Source organism: Pelodiscus sinensis, chromosome 23, assembly GCF_049634645.1.
Source record: "Pelodiscus sinensis isolate JC-2024 chromosome 23, ASM4963464v1, whole genome shotgun sequence".
NCBI classification, from domain to species: Eukaryota; Metazoa; Chordata; order Testudines; family Trionychidae; genus Pelodiscus; species Pelodiscus sinensis.
Window position 1 is genome coordinate 13888952 of NC_134733.1, and position 17702 is coordinate 13906653.

General features: G+C 44.5%; 1 protein-coding gene across 6 annotated transcripts in view; it reads left to right on the forward strand.

The window, feature by feature from the left end:
* RERE (arginine-glutamic acid dipeptide repeats) overlaps positions 1–17702 on the forward strand; it is a 468752-nt gene that overhangs the window by 262840 nt on the left and 188210 nt on the right. Inside the window, exon 1 of one of the 6 annotated variants that reach the window (XM_075906800.1) lies at positions 16844–17657. The exons of the other annotated variants lie outside the window; for them this stretch is intronic. Coding sequence (XP_075762915.1) covers positions 17632–17657 — 26 coding nt within the window. The 5' untranslated portion in view covers positions 16844–17631. Of the gene's footprint in view, positions 1–16843; positions 17658–17702 lie in introns of those variants that run through there. 6 annotated transcript variants of the gene reach the window in all.

The following is a 17702-nucleotide window of genomic DNA, read 5'->3' on the forward strand; positions in this document are numbered from 1 at the left end:
TTAGCAGGCATTCGAATCATAGAACCAGAAGGGACCTAGAGAGGCCATTGAGTCCAGTCCCCTGCCTAGCAAGTCTCTCATTGGGGAAACACTCGTTCCCAATAGCACCCACAAGTTTTCCTCTAAGTAGAGATGCAGTTGTGTTATCCGTTGTAAAGTCTAATGCAAGTGTGGCAGTGCATTGGAGGGGCTTTTACTGGGGATGTAAAGAAGTGACCCAATGGAATTCTTCTGTACATTCCTACCTCAGACCTTACCTGCCAGAACAAATTAGCAAGACAAAACAATATTCAACCTGTTAGATGGAAGTGTGCATCAGAGGAGACACTGCATTCAACATTCTTTCACATGCAGCTCCCTTTTCTCTTCATTTCTCCAATTACCCTGACAGGGTGTCATTAACTTGGTGATAGTTGTTACCACCAAAACCATTACTATTTTATTCAACATTGTTCAGATAGTCCTGTAAACATACATAGTGTTCTGCAGACATCAGCTAGACATGTGGCCCTTCCTGCCATGGAGAGATGAAAATCTATGGTCCTAGTTTATACAGCTTCTTCTTACCTTAACATAAAGCTGCTGTTAGAATATGGCTTACAAACATACATGTATGTATAGGGTGAATACATCAGGTCTACTTGTCTTACAGAGCTTGTCCCATTTACTTCTGAAGTAGGGATATAAGCAGTTAACTGGTAAGCATCACCCTTTTATCCGGTGATGTTAACTGGTAGGCCAGGTGGGCTGGACCGGCCCTCTGCCTGACATGAGTGAGGGGCTACTCGGACCAGGCAGGGCCCATCATGCAGCGTTGCGTACTGGGGGCACTGCAGCCTGGCAGAAGCCACTACCTGACCACTGTGGCTTGGTGGGCCTGGTGTAGCCTGAGCAATCCCACCACCACTCACCAGCCTACCAGTGCAGTGAGCCTGGCGTGAGCAACCCTCTGCCTGTCTGTGCCGCAATGTTTATAACTGGTTAACCGATTAAACAAGATTTGACATCCCTGTTCTGAAGACAGTTTTTTGTGCTTTTCAAGGACTTTGAGAGAGCTCAGCATATTGAGAATCCAACTGTGTTCTGCTTGCTCTTGGAGAACCAACAGAAACAAGATAACAAACACGTTCTCATTTATTTTTTTTTTAGATACAGCAAACAATAAAGCCTTTTCCAGGCTTTATACATCAGAAGTGCTCTCTAATAGTGTAAAACTGTGGTGTAAAACAGCTATCTAGGCAGAGGTGTAATGGAAGAATTTTCTTGTCTATCCAACATTGGAAGAACTTAAGAACTTGCAGCACCTTAGAAATGTAGATGGTTAAAAGTAGTTTAACTTTTTCCATTCCATCTGAACCTGAATGTGCTGTCAGCGTGCAGGCCATTGGGGTAGTGAAATGAATTGGACCTTTGTGGGGTTTGAAATTATATGCAACAAAAGAGGTTTGAAACTCTCACAAAAACTATTGAATTTCAATTGAGACGCATTAATAGGCAAAACAAATTGGAACTGATGTACCATGTTACAGAAGCACTATAACTGCACCAGCTTGCAATAAACAGCTATTCTGGGAATTTGAGCCAGAGTTCGGCTCATCCTGTAAAAACAGGCATTGAGGCCCAGGGATGATGATGTCCAAACCACTTCACTTCCGTTATCTTTAGTGGTTGCCAAGCAGTGCACCACCTCCCATTTAATTCTACTGTAGTTCTTGCCCCCAGCCAATAATATAGCTTGATAAATAAAAAGAGGAGCATGATGTATGCCCATCTTTCAGTTGTTAGAAATGAGTTGGTTTTTTTTGGCACATTAACCTGTGCATTTAAATTAGTAAAAGATAAACAGGACTGAGTATAGACCCCTACTCCTCCTTAGTTGGTAAGACACCCAGTCTTGGCTTTAGGGGGATGTGTTGTTGCTTAAATATATGAGGTACCAATTCGAGATGTATGCAGTCAGGTCCAGCTTACAGTAGAGAAACTGACCATATCCCATCATTGATAAGATGAATTCATATGAATAGGAGCAATGGCATAGACAGGCTATTATAGGCTAATGTTGGGTTGCCAACTTTCTAATCACACAACTGCACTTGCTTAGCCCGTCCCAACCCTGCTCACTCTACCCCCCCCCCCCTTGTGTCTCCATTGCTCACTCCCCCTCCCCCTCACTTACTTTCACTGGGATGGGGAGGGGTTGAGGGCTCCTTCTGAGGGTGCAGACTCCAGGGTGGGGTCAGAAATGAGGGTTTCAAGGTGTGGGAGGGGGTTCTGGATTGGAGCAGGACTTTGCAGTACAGGAGGGAGTTCTAGCTGTATCTAAAGGGATTTGGAGTGTGGGAATGATTAGAGCCCTGAAAATCTGCAGCTATCCCCTTTATATCCACAGGTATCCACAGCCACAGATGTGGAAATGCGTGGGTCATTTTTGTGGCTATGGATGCAGATGGGCATACAAATTTTGTATCTAGAGCTCTGCAGGTTTAGATATCCACAGGTATCCTCATCTGTGGCTGTCAATGTGTATATCCATGGCTCATGTTTGCGAATACGTTTTTGTATCCACGAAGAGCCCTAGGAATGGGTTCAGGGTTGGGGTGCAGGAGAGGATGCGGGCTCTGGGTGGGGATGTGGGCTCTGGAATGAAGTTAGGGTGTGGGAGGCAAGGGTTGAGGTATGAGAAGGTGCTTGGGGTGCAGACTCAAGATGCGTGGTGTTTACCTCTTGGGACTCCCAGTTGATAGCAAACCAGGGCTAAGGCAGGCACCCTGGATCCTATGTGGCCAACAGGTGCCACCCTCCACTGCTCTGGGCTGTGGCTCCCTGCCAGTAGGAGCTGTGGACCCAGCTCTTGTGGTGGATGCAGTACACAGTTTCCCTATCACCCCTGTGGGCAACAAGCCACAGGGACATGCTGCTTCCAGGAGCCACACAGAGCAAGGGCAGGCAAGGAACCTGCTGTATCCCTGCTGGAGTGCCGACCAGACCTTTAACAGGCTAGTCAGTGATTCTGATTGGAGCCAACACTGTCCCTTTTCAACCAGGGAACTCTTTGCTTATGTTGTTTTTGTTACTATTTCATATTAGCCTGCTGGGTACAGCAGCCTGAAAATCTTATCGGCTGTTGGGGAAGGTTCCTAACCACAAGCGTCTGGATGTTGATTTGCCCAAGTTCAGTGGGCAGGTGCACACCTGCTTTCTGCTCTGCCCTGCAAAGCAACTTCTTTTTTGCAATGCTAAATTAGTCAGTGGCCAATCCAGACAAAAGGGAGCCGGGCCATTTATGCTACCCAACATGGGGGGAAGGGAGGCCTGCTCCGTGGGCAAGGCTGCACTCAGAGCTGTGGGGGCTGGAACAAGGCAGTGAGGCATAGGTGTGGGAACTGAGATGTGCTGCTGCACTTCCACATTTTATGTGGGCTCTTGGCTGCCGCCAGCCCTGTACCTAGGCTCCCAGCTGCAGCCCAGAGTTCCTCTGCTGGCCCTGTGCCTGCACCCAGCCATGTCGAGGTCCCTCCCAACCAGAGACACGGCCCATTCTCCTGGCCTCCTTGAGGCAAAGCAGGTGAGTGGAGCCTGGCTGCATCCCGCAGGGGATGGTTCTGACCCCTAGAACCAGTGCTGCCCACACCTTGCTGTCCTGTCCTGGTGGCCCTAGGATATGCAGAATACCCAGCTGCCTTGGGCACCATTAAATTTCGAAGCAACTCATGCTCCCCCCCCACCCACAGCTGTATATTCTGAGTGTGCCTAAGACTGGCTCCTTCTAGGACCATTCTGTCTTGCTTTTAAGGTGGAGGGAACAGGAGGGTTTGTAGAGATAACTCTTTTCTTTTCGAACTAAACTAGACCTATGTATCTTAAAAAAAAAAAAGTGTGTTCATAGTAGACTTTTTGAGTTGCTGATTCTCAACAATGTGCGGTTAGAATGTGGAATCACTTCCAAGTTCTGCTTGTGTTAATTGCTTTGCCCTTCACAGTACTTGCTTCCCTCTGCTGCCTCCACCTGTGCAGTGAACGTAGAGGGTCTGCTTTTTGATTTCAGAAGTAAACTGTATATGGTTACTACAGCTTGCTTTTCCCTTCTCATTTAAAGCTAGTGCAGGAATCTGAGAGAGATACATAGGTCCAAACTCTCTTGAACATAATTTTTTTGGAACCCAGAAATATAAAAGATTAATGTATGTACAATCAGATATAACAATCACGTGTCTTGAAATGATACTCTGCACAAAATTGTTATGCATCAGGGAACAGAATGATTATTAAGCCTTCAAAGCACAGATTAATTTTAAAAACAGAAATTTAGGGAGAGATTGGAACTTGGTGTATTTAGAGAACCAACATATTTTCTCTTTGCTTGCTGAGCCCTTCTTAGATTTTATTTTAGTCCACAATTGCTTTGTGATGGCAGGCAGAAACCAGTGTTGGAATCATAAAAATGTGAGGTTGGAGGGACTTGAGAAGTCAGCTGTCCAGCCCTCTGCTCAGGCAGAGCCAAGTACACCTGAACCATTCCTGACGGGGGCTAGCCAAATTGTTCCTAAAAACCTTCCATGGTGGGGATTCCACAATCTCCATTGGAAGCCTATTCCAGAGCTGAACTACCCTTCAATTCAAACATTTTCATTAATATCAAACCAAAATCTCTCTTCCTGAAGATGAAACTGATTAATTCTTGTTCAGCCTTCAGTGGACATTGAGAGCAATCAATCAATCACCACTCTTTTTAAGAGCCTTTAACATATTTGAAGATTTGTAGCAGATCCCTCACCCTCATTTTCTTTTCTCAAAACAAGATGTCATTTTATTATTTTTTTGTTCTGTTCTCAACTTTCTCCAGTTGGCCCATCTTTTCTAAAGTGCAGTGCCCAGAACTGGGGACACTACTCCAACTGAGACATCACCAGTCCCTAATAGAATGGGACAAAATGGGGAATTGGTCTGAAATGGCCAAGATGAAATTCAATAAAGACAAGAGCAAAGTATGTTTTTAAAAAAAAAAAAGCACAACTGCAATGTAAGTAGTAACTGGTTAGGTGGAAGTATTTCTGAAAAGGATTTAGGGGTCGCAGCGGGTCACATTAAATGCACGTCAGTGTGATAGTACATTAGTCTCCTAGTAACAATAACAGGAGTCTTGTATATAAGACAGGGGAGGTAATTGTCCCAATTTGTTTGGCACTTGAGAGGCCTCAGATGGAATACTGTGACAAATTGGAGACAGTCCAGAGGAGAGCACCAAAAATAAGTTTTAGAAAAGTGGACCTATGCAGAAAGATGATCTAAAAAAATATAATAGAAACCTGGGTATATTTAGTCCTGAGAAGAAAAGACAGGGAAGAGGGGAAAGGTGAGGGAAACCTGATAAACCTTCTGTTCTTAAGAGGATGATGGATTGATTATACTCCATATCCACCAAAGGTAATATAAGAATTAATCAGCTTCATCAACAGCAAGGGTCATTTAGGATAGACATTTATGAAGATGTTCTAAATCTAAGGGGTAGTTAAGTTCTGGAATAGGTTTCCAATAGAGGTTGTAGAATCTAGGAATGTTAAACTGGATCCCCACACACACTAGCTCCTGCCTGCTCCCCCTTCCCACGCTGCTGCCTCTGATTCCAGCTGTCTGCTCCCACCCCCAAATACAGAGGCAACTTCTGATACAGAGACAACAGTGCAGGGGGAAAGAGGCTGCTCCCACGCATACCAGGAGCTTGCGTGTAACCGTGCACATGTTTACACTTTCACATCCCAAGTAAAATCCTCACCATAGAAGGTTTTGAGAACAGGTCCTTTCTCAGTGCAGGGGTCTGGACTTAATAACTTCTCAAGATCACTTCTACTTCCTTGTTTTTGAGAGTCTTTAAGTTCGTCTTGCATCTCCCTGTATCTTTGCCTAGATATAGAGTGATGTGACTTGAATTCCATGCAGATAGACAATCTGATATTTTTCTGTGTCTTTCATTCTGTACAGAATGAACAGAGATATGTTTATCTTTTTGTTCTTCTCTCCTTTTATGCTTCACATTTGCATCAGATTTTGGAGAGTGATGTTGCAGTGTCATGGGCTACATTTTGACAGAAAATGCGAAGTTTTATTGGCCAGTAAAGCATGCTTACTGCAGATAAGCATAGGAGTAAAATAGTCTACAGAATCCCAATTGAATTTGTTTTGTGGACTTTTTCAAAGTGTTATGTTTTCTTGATTGAAGTGCAGTTGTCCATTTCGCTTTAGAGTAGCTAGCAAAAGTCACATCAGACTAGTACAATCTGACTATTTTTGAGAAACTCTCTAAAAGCATGCAAATACACATTGCAATGGTGCGGTATATTGTAGGCAAGGAGGTTATAGATACTCTCATCCTTCAGGTATAACTGCATTTGGAGTATTATGTTTTCTTCTGTGCATCCTATTGCCAGAAATGTTCTGATACTCCCTCTTCCAAGATATCGGGAGCTGACTAACAATGAAGGATTGTAAAAGGGGATTTGCATAAGGAAAAGGTGGTTCTTCATCAAGAAGGAAATGCAAGAAGTTCCAAATATAAGGGGAAGAGTGGTGGAAAAAGGATACAGAAGAAGGGAGATTTGGTTGTAGCATAAAAATAAGATGCGCAAGAGATAGGAATGGAGTTGTACATTCCTGTATGTGGAGGGCAAGAGCTTGAATTTGATGTGAAAGGCAGAGAAGCCAGAGTTTTGAAGAAACATGAGAAGGATTGAGAGGAAAGTAGTTTTAGAAGTTCCGCAAGTTTTCCTTTTTAATCTAGTTTGAGTAACAAATTCCTGTAAAAACATTGCTAAGTGGCACTATTTCTTACTGAGCACGACTCTGGCAAATGTGTATTTGTTGCATATATTTCTTTGTTTATAGTTATTTTCATGCAGCATTAAAGCAGGTGTGGCTTCAGAATATGTGGGTGTCCTTGAATACATTTTATTAGTTCTCCCATGTTTTGTATGATCAAGATGCACCCATTAAATAAAGATACACAGTGGAATACAGTATGTACGTATGTAAGCTGGGGTCTTTAATCATTTAAAAATACATTTCAAATCCCTAGTCTAGTGCACACACAACCATTTGGATTCCATACCATGCAGGTTGCAAACACAATTGAATTTTCATGAGGGTACTGTACCTTTGTTATCTGTCTTAAGGTTTTAAACTGCCACCCATTGTTGCTGTATTTGAGAACCTGTCAAGTAAAATAGATTAACAGTGGCAAAGTGTGTTGGACTTTTTGGAGTTTTTGGTAATTCTCAGGTTTTTTTTGTAAACCTATAGAATTCAAACGCACACCTTCAAATATAGATTTGAAATGAATGCCAAGATATTACTTCCAAGCAAATTCTCAGATGTTTTTTAAATAATCAGTGCCCTTTTCCAGAAAATTTTTCCTAAAAGGAAAATCAACACCAAATAGGTTTAAAATAAAATCAAATCTGAGTTACAAAAATAAAGAAACGCCCTTTGTCTTTATTTTCACCCTTAACTCACTCCAAATTGGGGTACTGTTGGGGGCTCAGAATATTGTTTGACCCAATATGTGTTACAATGTGTAGATCAGGAGAAGGTCTGAAAGCTAAAATAATCACCTAGCTTCTTAATTTACTTGCTTTTACCCTTCTTTAGAACCTTAAAATGAGTGCTTGCATTTTGTGTCATGGTGTTTTGCTACATGCACAATGTATGTTGTATAGCAGCTGTTTTAAATACAACAATTCCTCCCATATCTGATAATCACAAAGCATTTGTAAAAAGCAATATCAAGGTGGCAATTGAATTATGACATAGAAAATACACCGGGAAAGTCATTCCCAGTTGGGTAAGCACAGAGAAACTCAGCTTTCTATTGAAATTGAGAGGATGTACCATTTTATCAAGATAGATTAGTAATTATAATGTCCTGCTTGAAAATGGCACAATTTACAGTACTTGTGACTTCTTAACTATTGATCTCACGTATTCAGTGATCCCAATTATTACTTGCAACTCTAAAATTATTATAAAGGCAACCTGGTGTAAATGACTTTTATCTGCCTAGTATCTTCCTTTTCCTCACTGGTGTCTCCTATCCAATTCAAAACTTCTGCAACTCCAGCTTTCCTTCCTGTTGCTTAGTTTCAGCTCCTCCCCCTTTTCTCCTCAGCCTCATTTGGGTTTTCTCCAGACTGGCTAAACTAAAAGAGAACCAACTTGAGATCTCTAATTCAGGGTCATCATAGAAAAAATATTTTCTGTCTTTCATGCCTATCTCCCCTGTCACCATCAGAGAAGTGCTTTTGCTAGACATGGGTCTTCGTCCAACCAGCATGAGCCTGTGTCCTTGTAATCATACTCTTGTTGTCACCCATAGAAATGAAGTGAACAGTGGACCCTTTGGTTCTCCCAATGCAGCAATTCAAAAACAATGAACTGGGCTTATCAGTTCCAGTGTTGGCCCTAGCCAGCCATTGCCTTTTTCTCTATATGTACTGCATTGCATTCTGTTTTCTTACATCTCCTCCTTTCTGGATGTTACAGATGAATGTGTGTAATTACATTACTGTGCTAGGGAAGGAGGAAAGCCATATGGGAATAATAATTGTGATAGTGCCTATGAAAGTGTTGCATGTTTGGTAGAATAATATAAATCTTTTCCTCTTTTATTAGTGCTTCCTGACAGAGGGCCTCAGATCACTTTACAAGCAATGGGGATAGGTGCATTATAAATACCTGGATTGATAGCTGAACTTAATATTATTATTTAGCATGCTCATAGGACTATATGTGTTCAAAACTGTGTTTGGATGTTAGCTAACCTGAGGATCTTCTTGGCAAGTCAGGTAAAAATTACATGAGCAGAAACTAAAACAAGCCATGTCCTTTCCTGGACCCTTTAAATAATGCTGGTTTAGGGAGGCTGGACAGGGAGCGTCCAGACAAGGAGTTATTACTCTGGGATCTGATTCTGGCTCTGCCACAGCCTTCTTGTATGACCATGGTAAATCATTTGTCTCTGTGCTTCAGTTTCTTCCTCTATAAAATGAGAATAATAATAAGATTCTGGAACTCTTCTGAAGAAGTGATGGTTGTGGTATACACATTCTTCATCCTTTAAAAATTAAAGCCTTTACAACATGCTTGGGGTCTGTCAGCCTGAAATGGCAAGTTGCCAAGAATAGCAACTGGATAGATGTCTTGGAAAAAAACCCCAAAAAACCTTGGGAGTAGTGCGAGTGAAATAGTGATGATCAGGGGGAGGGGACAGGATTTTTGTATTGGAAAGTGATCACCAGGAAAAGACTGTGGTGCAGGTAACACCAATTACCCATTGACAGTTCATTTTCTGGGAGAGTTTGTTAAATGTTCTTGCTTTAAATATCTGTTGCACTGTTACTTTGCATTTCAGATCTTTTGACTATATTACATATATTTGAGTTAGTGGGATGAATTTTTACATTTAGAGCTTTATAGAGAGCAGTATGATTGCTCAGAGCTATAGTATATGACGGTAGAAAAGCCTGTTGAGAGTCTATGGGTTAAGTTTAGAGGCGGGAGCAACAGGGGTGGTGATGTGGTTGGTTTCTGCTATAGATGACCAGATCAGGTGGATGAGGTAGACGAGGCTTTATTCAGACAACCAAGAGATGCTTCCAGATCACAGGCCCTGGTTCTCTTGGGGACTTCAGTCACCCTGACATCTGTTGGGAGACCAATACAGCAGAACACAGACAATCCAGGAAGTTTTTGGAGAAGGTTTGGGGATAAGTTCCTGATATAAGTGCTGAAGGAACCAACCAGGGGTCATGCACAGCTTGACCTGCTGCTCATAAACAGGGAGGAACTAGTAGGGGAAGTATATGTGGGTGGCATCCTGGATCATGAGATGGTAGATTTCAGGATCCTGACCAAAGGAAGAAAGGAGAGTAGCAACATACACACCCTGGACTTCAGAAAAGCAGACTTTGACTCCCTCAGAGAATTGGTGGGCAGGATCCCCAGGGATGCTAACATGAAGGAGAAAGAAGTCCAGGAGAGCTGGCAGTATTTTAAAGAAGCCTTATTGAAGGCACCATCCTGAAGCACAGTAAGAAAAGCAAATATGGTAGGTGACCAGATTGGCTTACCAGGGAAATCCGTGGCAAGCTTAAACACAAAAAGGAAGCTTACAAGAAGTGGAAACTTGGACAGATGGCTAGGGAGGAGTATAAATATATTGCTCGAGAATGCAGGGGTGTAATCAGGAAGGCGAAAGTACAATTGGAATTGCAGCTAGCAAGGAATGTGAAGGGTAACAAGAAAGGTTTCTACAGGCATGTTAGCAATAAGAGGGTGATCAGAGAGGGGGTGTGGGACCCTTACTGAATGACAGAGGTAACCTAGTGACAGATGATGTGGGAAGGCTGAAGTACTCAATGCTTTTTTCCCCCCTCTGTATTCACAGACAAGGTCAGCTCCCAGACTACTGCACTAGGCAACACAGTATGGGAAGGAGGTGGGCAGCCCTCGGTGGAGAAAGAACAGGTTAAGAACTATTTAGAACAGCTAGACATACGCAAATCCATGGATCCGGATTTAATGCATCCAGTGGTACTGAGGGAGATGGCAAATGTCATTGCAGAGGCTTTGGCCATTATCTTTGGAAACTCGTGGAGATCAGGAGAGGACCTGGATGATTGGAAAAAGGCAAATGTAGCGCCCATCTTTAAAAAAGGGAAAGAGGACAATCCAGGGAACTTCAGACCAGTCAGCCCTACTTCAGTCCCTGGAAAAATCATGGAGGGGATCCTCAAGGAATCCATTTTGAAGCACGTGGAAGAAGAAAAAGTGATCAGGAATAGTCAACGTGGATTCACCAAGGTCAAATCATGCCTGGCCAATCTGATTAGCTTTTGTGATGAAGTAACTGACTCCCTGGACATGGGGAAGTCAGTGGATGAGTGATATACCTTGACTTGAGCAAAGCTTTTGGTACGGTCTCCCATTATATTCTTGCCAGCAAATTAAGGAAATATGGATTGGATAAATGGTGGATAGAAAGCTGGCTAGATTGTCGAGCCCAACAAGTAATGCTCGATGTCTGGTTGGCAGTTGGTTTCAAGTGGAGTGTCCCAAGGATTGGTTCTGGGGCTGGTTTTATTCAACACCGTCATTAATGATCTGGATGAGGGGACAGATTTCACCCTCAGCAAGTTTGTGGATGACACTAAGCTAGGGGGAGAGGTAGATACGTTGGAGTGAAGGGAAAGGGTCCAGGGTGACCTGGACAGATTAGGGCAGTGGTCTCCAACCTTTTTACACCCAAGATCACTTTTTAAATGTCAGAACAAGCCAAGATCTACTGCTGCATCCTTCCCCCAAGACTCCACCCATTTCTGAAGCCCCATCCTCTCTATTCTCCTCCTCTCCATCACTTGCTATTCCCAGCCCTTATACACTCTACACTGCTGCTTTTTTTTATCCTTCTGTAGGAAGAGGTTTTTTCCAACATTTGGCCTGTCTAGACGGGACCAAATGTCAGAAAAATCCCTTCTTTCGGAAGCCCCCTTATTCCTCATTGAATAAAGAATACAGGGGTTACCGAAAGAGCATGTCCGCTTTTCCACTAAAAAAAGCGGAAGAACAAACACATCCCTGGATGCGGAAGAGTTTTTCTGGGATATCTCTGGAATCCTGGAAAAACTCCTGCCATCTAGCCGTACCCTCACTGGGTTGAGACAGGATGTGTGGGCTTTGGGGTGGGAATGAGGGATTTGGGTGTGGGAAGGGGTGAAGTGTGCAAGCTCTGGGAGGAAATTTGGATGCAGGAGGAGGTGGAGAAGGGGACACTGGCTCAGGGAGGGGGCTCCAGGCTGGGGACTGTTGGGGTCAGATGGAGGGTTGGGCTACTAAGCAAGCCACAGTGTTTTGGATGTGAGGGTGCAGGAATTTTGGTTGGGGCTCAGATCTAGGGTAGTGGTGGTGGTGCAGGAGTGTTATGATGCTGCAGCCAGATAGGGGTTTGGCACCAATTGGGGGTTTGTTGGCCAGGCTTCATTTTTAAATAAAATACCATGTCAAACACAAAGTTTCTGCATTGTCTTTATTTATGAGAAGGGCAGGGAACCTGTTTTGAGTCAGGGGTCACTGACCCACAGGAAAGTCAGTTGGAGGCCACACAAGTGAGATGCAAAAAAATAACTCCTCCAAAAAAACCCCCCAAGCTTCACTAATGTGGCCCCAACTGTGCTGGTGGGAGCAGGGGACACAGTATGGGGAAAGGATGCCAGTGAGTGCTGGGGACAGGGTGCCAGTGGGGGCAGGGTGCTGGGATGGGGGCAGGGAGTCTCCTGCACCCGCCTCCTCCCAGGACTCCTTCCCCCTCCCCTCTGCAGAGTAGGGAAGCCCTGGCGCATGCCTTCTCCGGGGCCAACTCTCCCCTCCACCCCCCCGCAAGTTCCCAGCATGCCACAGACCTGGGGGAGGGGAGCATCCAGCGCACTTCTGGAACCCCCGCAAGTGGCACACAGCTGCAGGACTTCCATCCACCTCGCAGGAAGCCGGCACTACCTCTATTGTCGCTGGAGGTAGGTAGTGGGGCTTCTTGAGGGTGGGGGGAAATGGGAGGGGCCTGAAGGCCTCATGATCAACTGGTTGAGCCCTTGCGATTGATGGGTTGGTGACCACAAGATTAGAGGATTGGGCCAAAAGAAATCTGATGAGGTTCAACAAGAATAAGTGCAGAGTCCTGCACCTGGAATGGAAGAATCCAAAGCATGGTTACAGGCTGGGGACCGACTGGCTAGGTAGCAGTTCAGCAGAAAAGGACCTGGGGATTTCAGTGGATGAGAAGCTGGATGAGAGTCAACATTGTGCCCTTGTAGCCAAGAAGGCTAATGACATATTAGGGTGCATTAGGAGGAGCAGATCTAGAGAAGTGATTATTCCCCTTTATTCGGCACTAGTGAGGCCACATCTGGAGTATTGTGTCCAATTCTGGGGCCCCCACTACAGAAAGGATGTGGACGCATTGGAGAGGGTCCAGCAGAGGGCAACCAAAATGATTAGAGAGCTAGAGCACTTGACCTACAAGGAGAGGCTGAGGGATTTGGGCTTAAGCGAAGAGGAGAGTGAGGGGGGATTTGATAGCAGCCTTCAACTTCCTGAAGGGAGGTTCCAAAGAGGATGGAGAGAGGCTGTTGTCAGTGGTGACAGATGGCAGAACAAGGAGCAATGGTCTCAAGTTACAGTGAGGGAGGTCTAGGTTGGATAAAAGTATTTCACTAGGAGGGTGGTGAAACACTGGAATGAGTTATCCAGGGAGGTGGTGGAATCTCTATCCCTACAGGTTTTGGCTTGGGATGATGATTTAGTTGGGGTTGGTCCTGATTTGGGCAGGGTCTCGATGACCTCCTGAGGTCTCTTCCAGACCTATGAGTCTATGATTCTATAGTCGTGGTATCTGCAGCCGCAGATAGAAATGCAAGTATCTGCCACTCATTTTCACAGATATGGATGTGGATACAGATTTTTTAATCTAGAATCCTGCACGTTTGCAGATATTGGCTTTATAGCCACATCAATGCCTCATTTTTGCAAATACAGATGGAGATGCAAATTTTGTATCGTGCAGATTTCTATTTAAAGTAGCTGTAATTCTTTAAGATCATGTTCTTTTAAGAATTTGTGGTGATTCTGTAATATAGTCTTGAAATCATATTTAAAAAAAAAAAACCCTAATAAACCAAACAACCCTTTACCACTTTGTTTCTTTAACCACTTAGAACATGTTCTTTTGTCAAGTTCATCCTGTGTTTTCCACAAACAGTTGAAATACAAACTAAGTTCCCCTTTCTCTCATTTTAGATCAGGAGTGGGGAACCTCAGGGTCAGGGGCTAGATCTGGCCCCTGGCTAGCCTGGATCTGGCCCCCCAGGCTCAGGGCTCTCCCCCAGCATTGGGGAGCCCAAAGGGCTGGAGAACACAAAATCTACTAACCTGGGCCCCTAGCCTCTGGTGTGCTAGTAGAAGGTGGTCAGTGTCTTTTTCCTTCTCAGGCAGGAGCCACGTCAGTGACGATTTGTGTTATGGTTTTTTTCCCCTTACTTGTGTTTGGCCCCTGACGGATTTTTTTTTTCTGTGCATCAGCGGCTTCCGACCCCAAAAAGGTTTTCCACCCTTGCTTTAGACTACTCCAGGTCAGTGCTTCTTGTAAGCTGGGCGCTTGTGCGCTTGCTCAGGACAGATTCAGACGACACCCTGCTGTTTAGCAGAGCACCCACAGTGAGGTTTTGTTTCTACTGGAGGTCTACATTTGCACATGCCTCAGTGCATATAACAAAATTTATTCTATACTTGTACAGAGGAAAAATCTCACATGGATGGAAAACATTAGTGGGCACATGGCTCCACTTATTACAGTGGTATTGTAACGTTAGTTCAGTGGGCATGGGTGTCATCGACTTATGTTGACCCATCTCGGGTAGTTGTATATAAACAATATTATTGTTTATATACAACATCACTACAGAACCAGTAAAACAAGAATAAAACATTTTGATAATATATCCCCAATGCTATTAATTGCTGATCTTCAAAATATATTTTGGGAGTTAAAGGCGGGGCCCCACTCAGATACTGAAAATACGATGAGTATTTCCATCAGATTTTCATTTGAGTTGTTTTCAAATTTTGATTTGAGACAACATAGTAGACTGAATTTGGGGTCGTTTGTATAGAAAATGCAGTTGGAATTTTTTAATCAGTGTGTATAATCTTTTTCACAGTCATATAAAATTGTGTAATAAAATGGGAAGTTATTTAGTTTTTAACTAAGACTCTTAAGTCTTATAAGCCTTGAAGTCAATATTAAAACTCTGTTAATTTCAGTGGTGCAGGACTGCTGTGGGAAGGAGTAGGGTAGGCTCTGTGGGGACTGCAAGTTCAAATTTTCACTAGGGATGTAAGGGAGTAGTTGGCTTACTGGGTAGTTAATTACTTGACTGCTTCCCGCCCCCCCCCCCCCCCCCCGCCTCTGATAGGTAGCAAGGTGGGGGCAAAGCAGGAGCTGGTGATGGGGGGCAGCTTAAAAGTCTCCCCCCTCCCCAGCACTGTCTCTGTGGTGCCATTCACCCTCTCTCCCCTGCTGCTTGCCTCTGAGGGACAGTAGTGCAAGGGGGGAACAGGGAAGGCTGTTGTGAAGCAGCCCCTGTCCACAGCGGCCTGAGGTGGCCATGGGCAGTCTGCTTGTAGCAGCAGCCCCTGTCTGTGGGGGGGTCCCAGATCCCTCCTGGGACCCCCTGGAGATGGGCTGCTGGACCAGATGCAAGCCAACTCTGAGCAATCCTAGCTAACTCCTGGCTTGTACCAGGTCCAGGAGCTAGCCCAGCTTTGGCTCTGCAGTTGAAATGTAGTAGGAGCCGGACTGCCTGCGTGCCCAGGTCCTACTACATTTAAACTTCAGAGCTGTTCTCTTATCGACTAATCGTGTAGTTGATAAAAAAATTTATTGACTACATGATTAGTGGATTACCTGCCTCTTAACATCCTTAATTCTCACAAGGGCAGCTCACTCCTGTATTCTTCTAAGGTACACGTTACACTGAGTTTCATGAGGCTTGTTTACTGTGTGGGTAAGACTTAACTTCTGGGTAAGGCCCTAATAACTTTGGGCTTGCTTGGGTGCTAAAAATTAAGTGTCACTGCCATGTTTCCTGAGGAAAGCCCGTTAGTACTTCCTTTGCTGCTGTGTTGGTTGTTTTCCTGATTGCAAGATGCCCTGTCCCCAAAAGTAGATGCATGCCAGTTATTGTTGAAAAATGTGTTAGGTGCTGCTTGGATTCTTTTGGGAAGGTACAAGATAGAGAAGTTGCAGGGGCTAGTGCAAAAGACTTGGGGTCAGGAAATCTTAGGTCTGGTCCTGACTTTGCCACTAAAGATGCTGCATTATCTTAAGTGTCTTGTTTCACTTGCACATCTCTATAGTTAAGTGTGTAAAATGTGACTGATAACTTAGGCTTTGTCTACACTATAAATTTGTACTGCTTCAGTATACCAGTATAGCCAAAGAGGTACCACCCACCCAAAGGTGGGTGCAGCTATGCTGCTGTAAAGACATTTTTATGCAGGTGTAGCTATTCCCATCCAGGAAGAGAGTATATATCAGTATATAACTGAATCCTTGTCAGGGTTTTACCCATGAAAGTATTTTAAATAAAAAAGCACACCTCTGACTGAAATAGTTACCCCATGAAATTCAAATCATAGAATCATAGAATAATAGGACTGGAAGGGACCTCCAGAGGTCATCGAGTCCAGCCCCCCGCCCTCAAGGCAGGATCAAGCTCCGTCTACACCATCCCTGACAGATGTCTATCTAACCTGTTCTTAAATATCTCCAGAGAGGGAGATTCCACCACCTCCCTTGGCAATTTATTCCAATATTTGACCACCCTGACAGTTAGGAATTTTTTCCTAATGTCCAATCTAAACCTCCCCTGCTGCACTTTAAGCCCATTACTCCTTGTCCTGTCCTCAGAAACCAAGAGGAACAAATTTTCGCCTTCCTCCTTGTGACACCCTTTTAGATATTTGAAAACCGCTATCATGTCCCCCCTTAATCTTCTTTTTTCCAAACTAAACAAGCCCAGTTCATGAAGCCTGGCTTCATAGGTCATGTTCTCTAGACCTTTAATCATTCTTGTCGCTCTTCTCTGTACCCTTTCCAATTTCTCCACATCTTTCTTGAAATGTGGCGCCCAGAACTGGACACAGTACTCCAGCTGAGGCCTAACTAGTGCAGAGTAGAGCGGCAGAATGACTTCACGAGTTTTGCTTACAACACAAATTTTTGCAAATGTACACCAGTCTTCTTGTGAGAGCCTCATCAGCACCAGCCTTCTTGTGAGAGCCTCATCAGCACTGTGTTGATAAAAGTGCAAGGTATTACTGGATCCTCCAGGCAGCTAGTACCTCTGTACTAAAGCAATGGAAAGGATTTAAAGGGGTTAAGGCAGGGGCTTGCTACTTTTATTTCCTGGCAAACGGATCCTGGATGTTCTGAAAGCCCAGGAAAAAAAAGCCGGTTCTTTTACATCTGTTACAATCTGTACCCGGTTTAAGCGAGACAGCTTTTTTTTTTTTAAATAAACCGAGCCGCAAAACCCAGTGCCGAGGAGTTGATTTCATGAGCCCTGCCGAAATCACGCTTGCGTGGTGTGCAAAAGACACCTGCCCCGCTACAATTGCCGTGCGGTGAAAGGACGAGACGCAAGCCGCGGCTCGTCTTGGAGTTGCTCCGCTCCCAGGAGTTGTCTCTCCCAGATCCCCTCGCCGCGGCCCCACTTCCCTGCACACTAGCTTGGTATGCAGACGCCGCAGAGGCGGCTCGCCGCTTTATTTACGGAAACAGCAGGGTTGAGATTGATTCCGTGCGCGGAGGAGGGAGGGTCACAGCACATGCTCAGTGCTGTCAGTCCGAGGGCGAAGTTTCTGCGTTCTGCGTGCAGGCTTAGGTCATAGCACAAGCTCAGTGGAAGCTCTCTGAGGTCTCTCAGCCTGCATGTGCCTCCATTTTGAGTTGTTAGAGTAGCAAAAGGCAGAGTTTTAGCAGTAAGCAGGGGTTCAGGAATACAGCCAAACCCACAAGAGCCTGTTACAGGCATGGATGATCCAATCAGCCCCTGCAGGTAGGCTACAGCACTCTGGCCTCACCTAGAAAATGATGCTTTTTG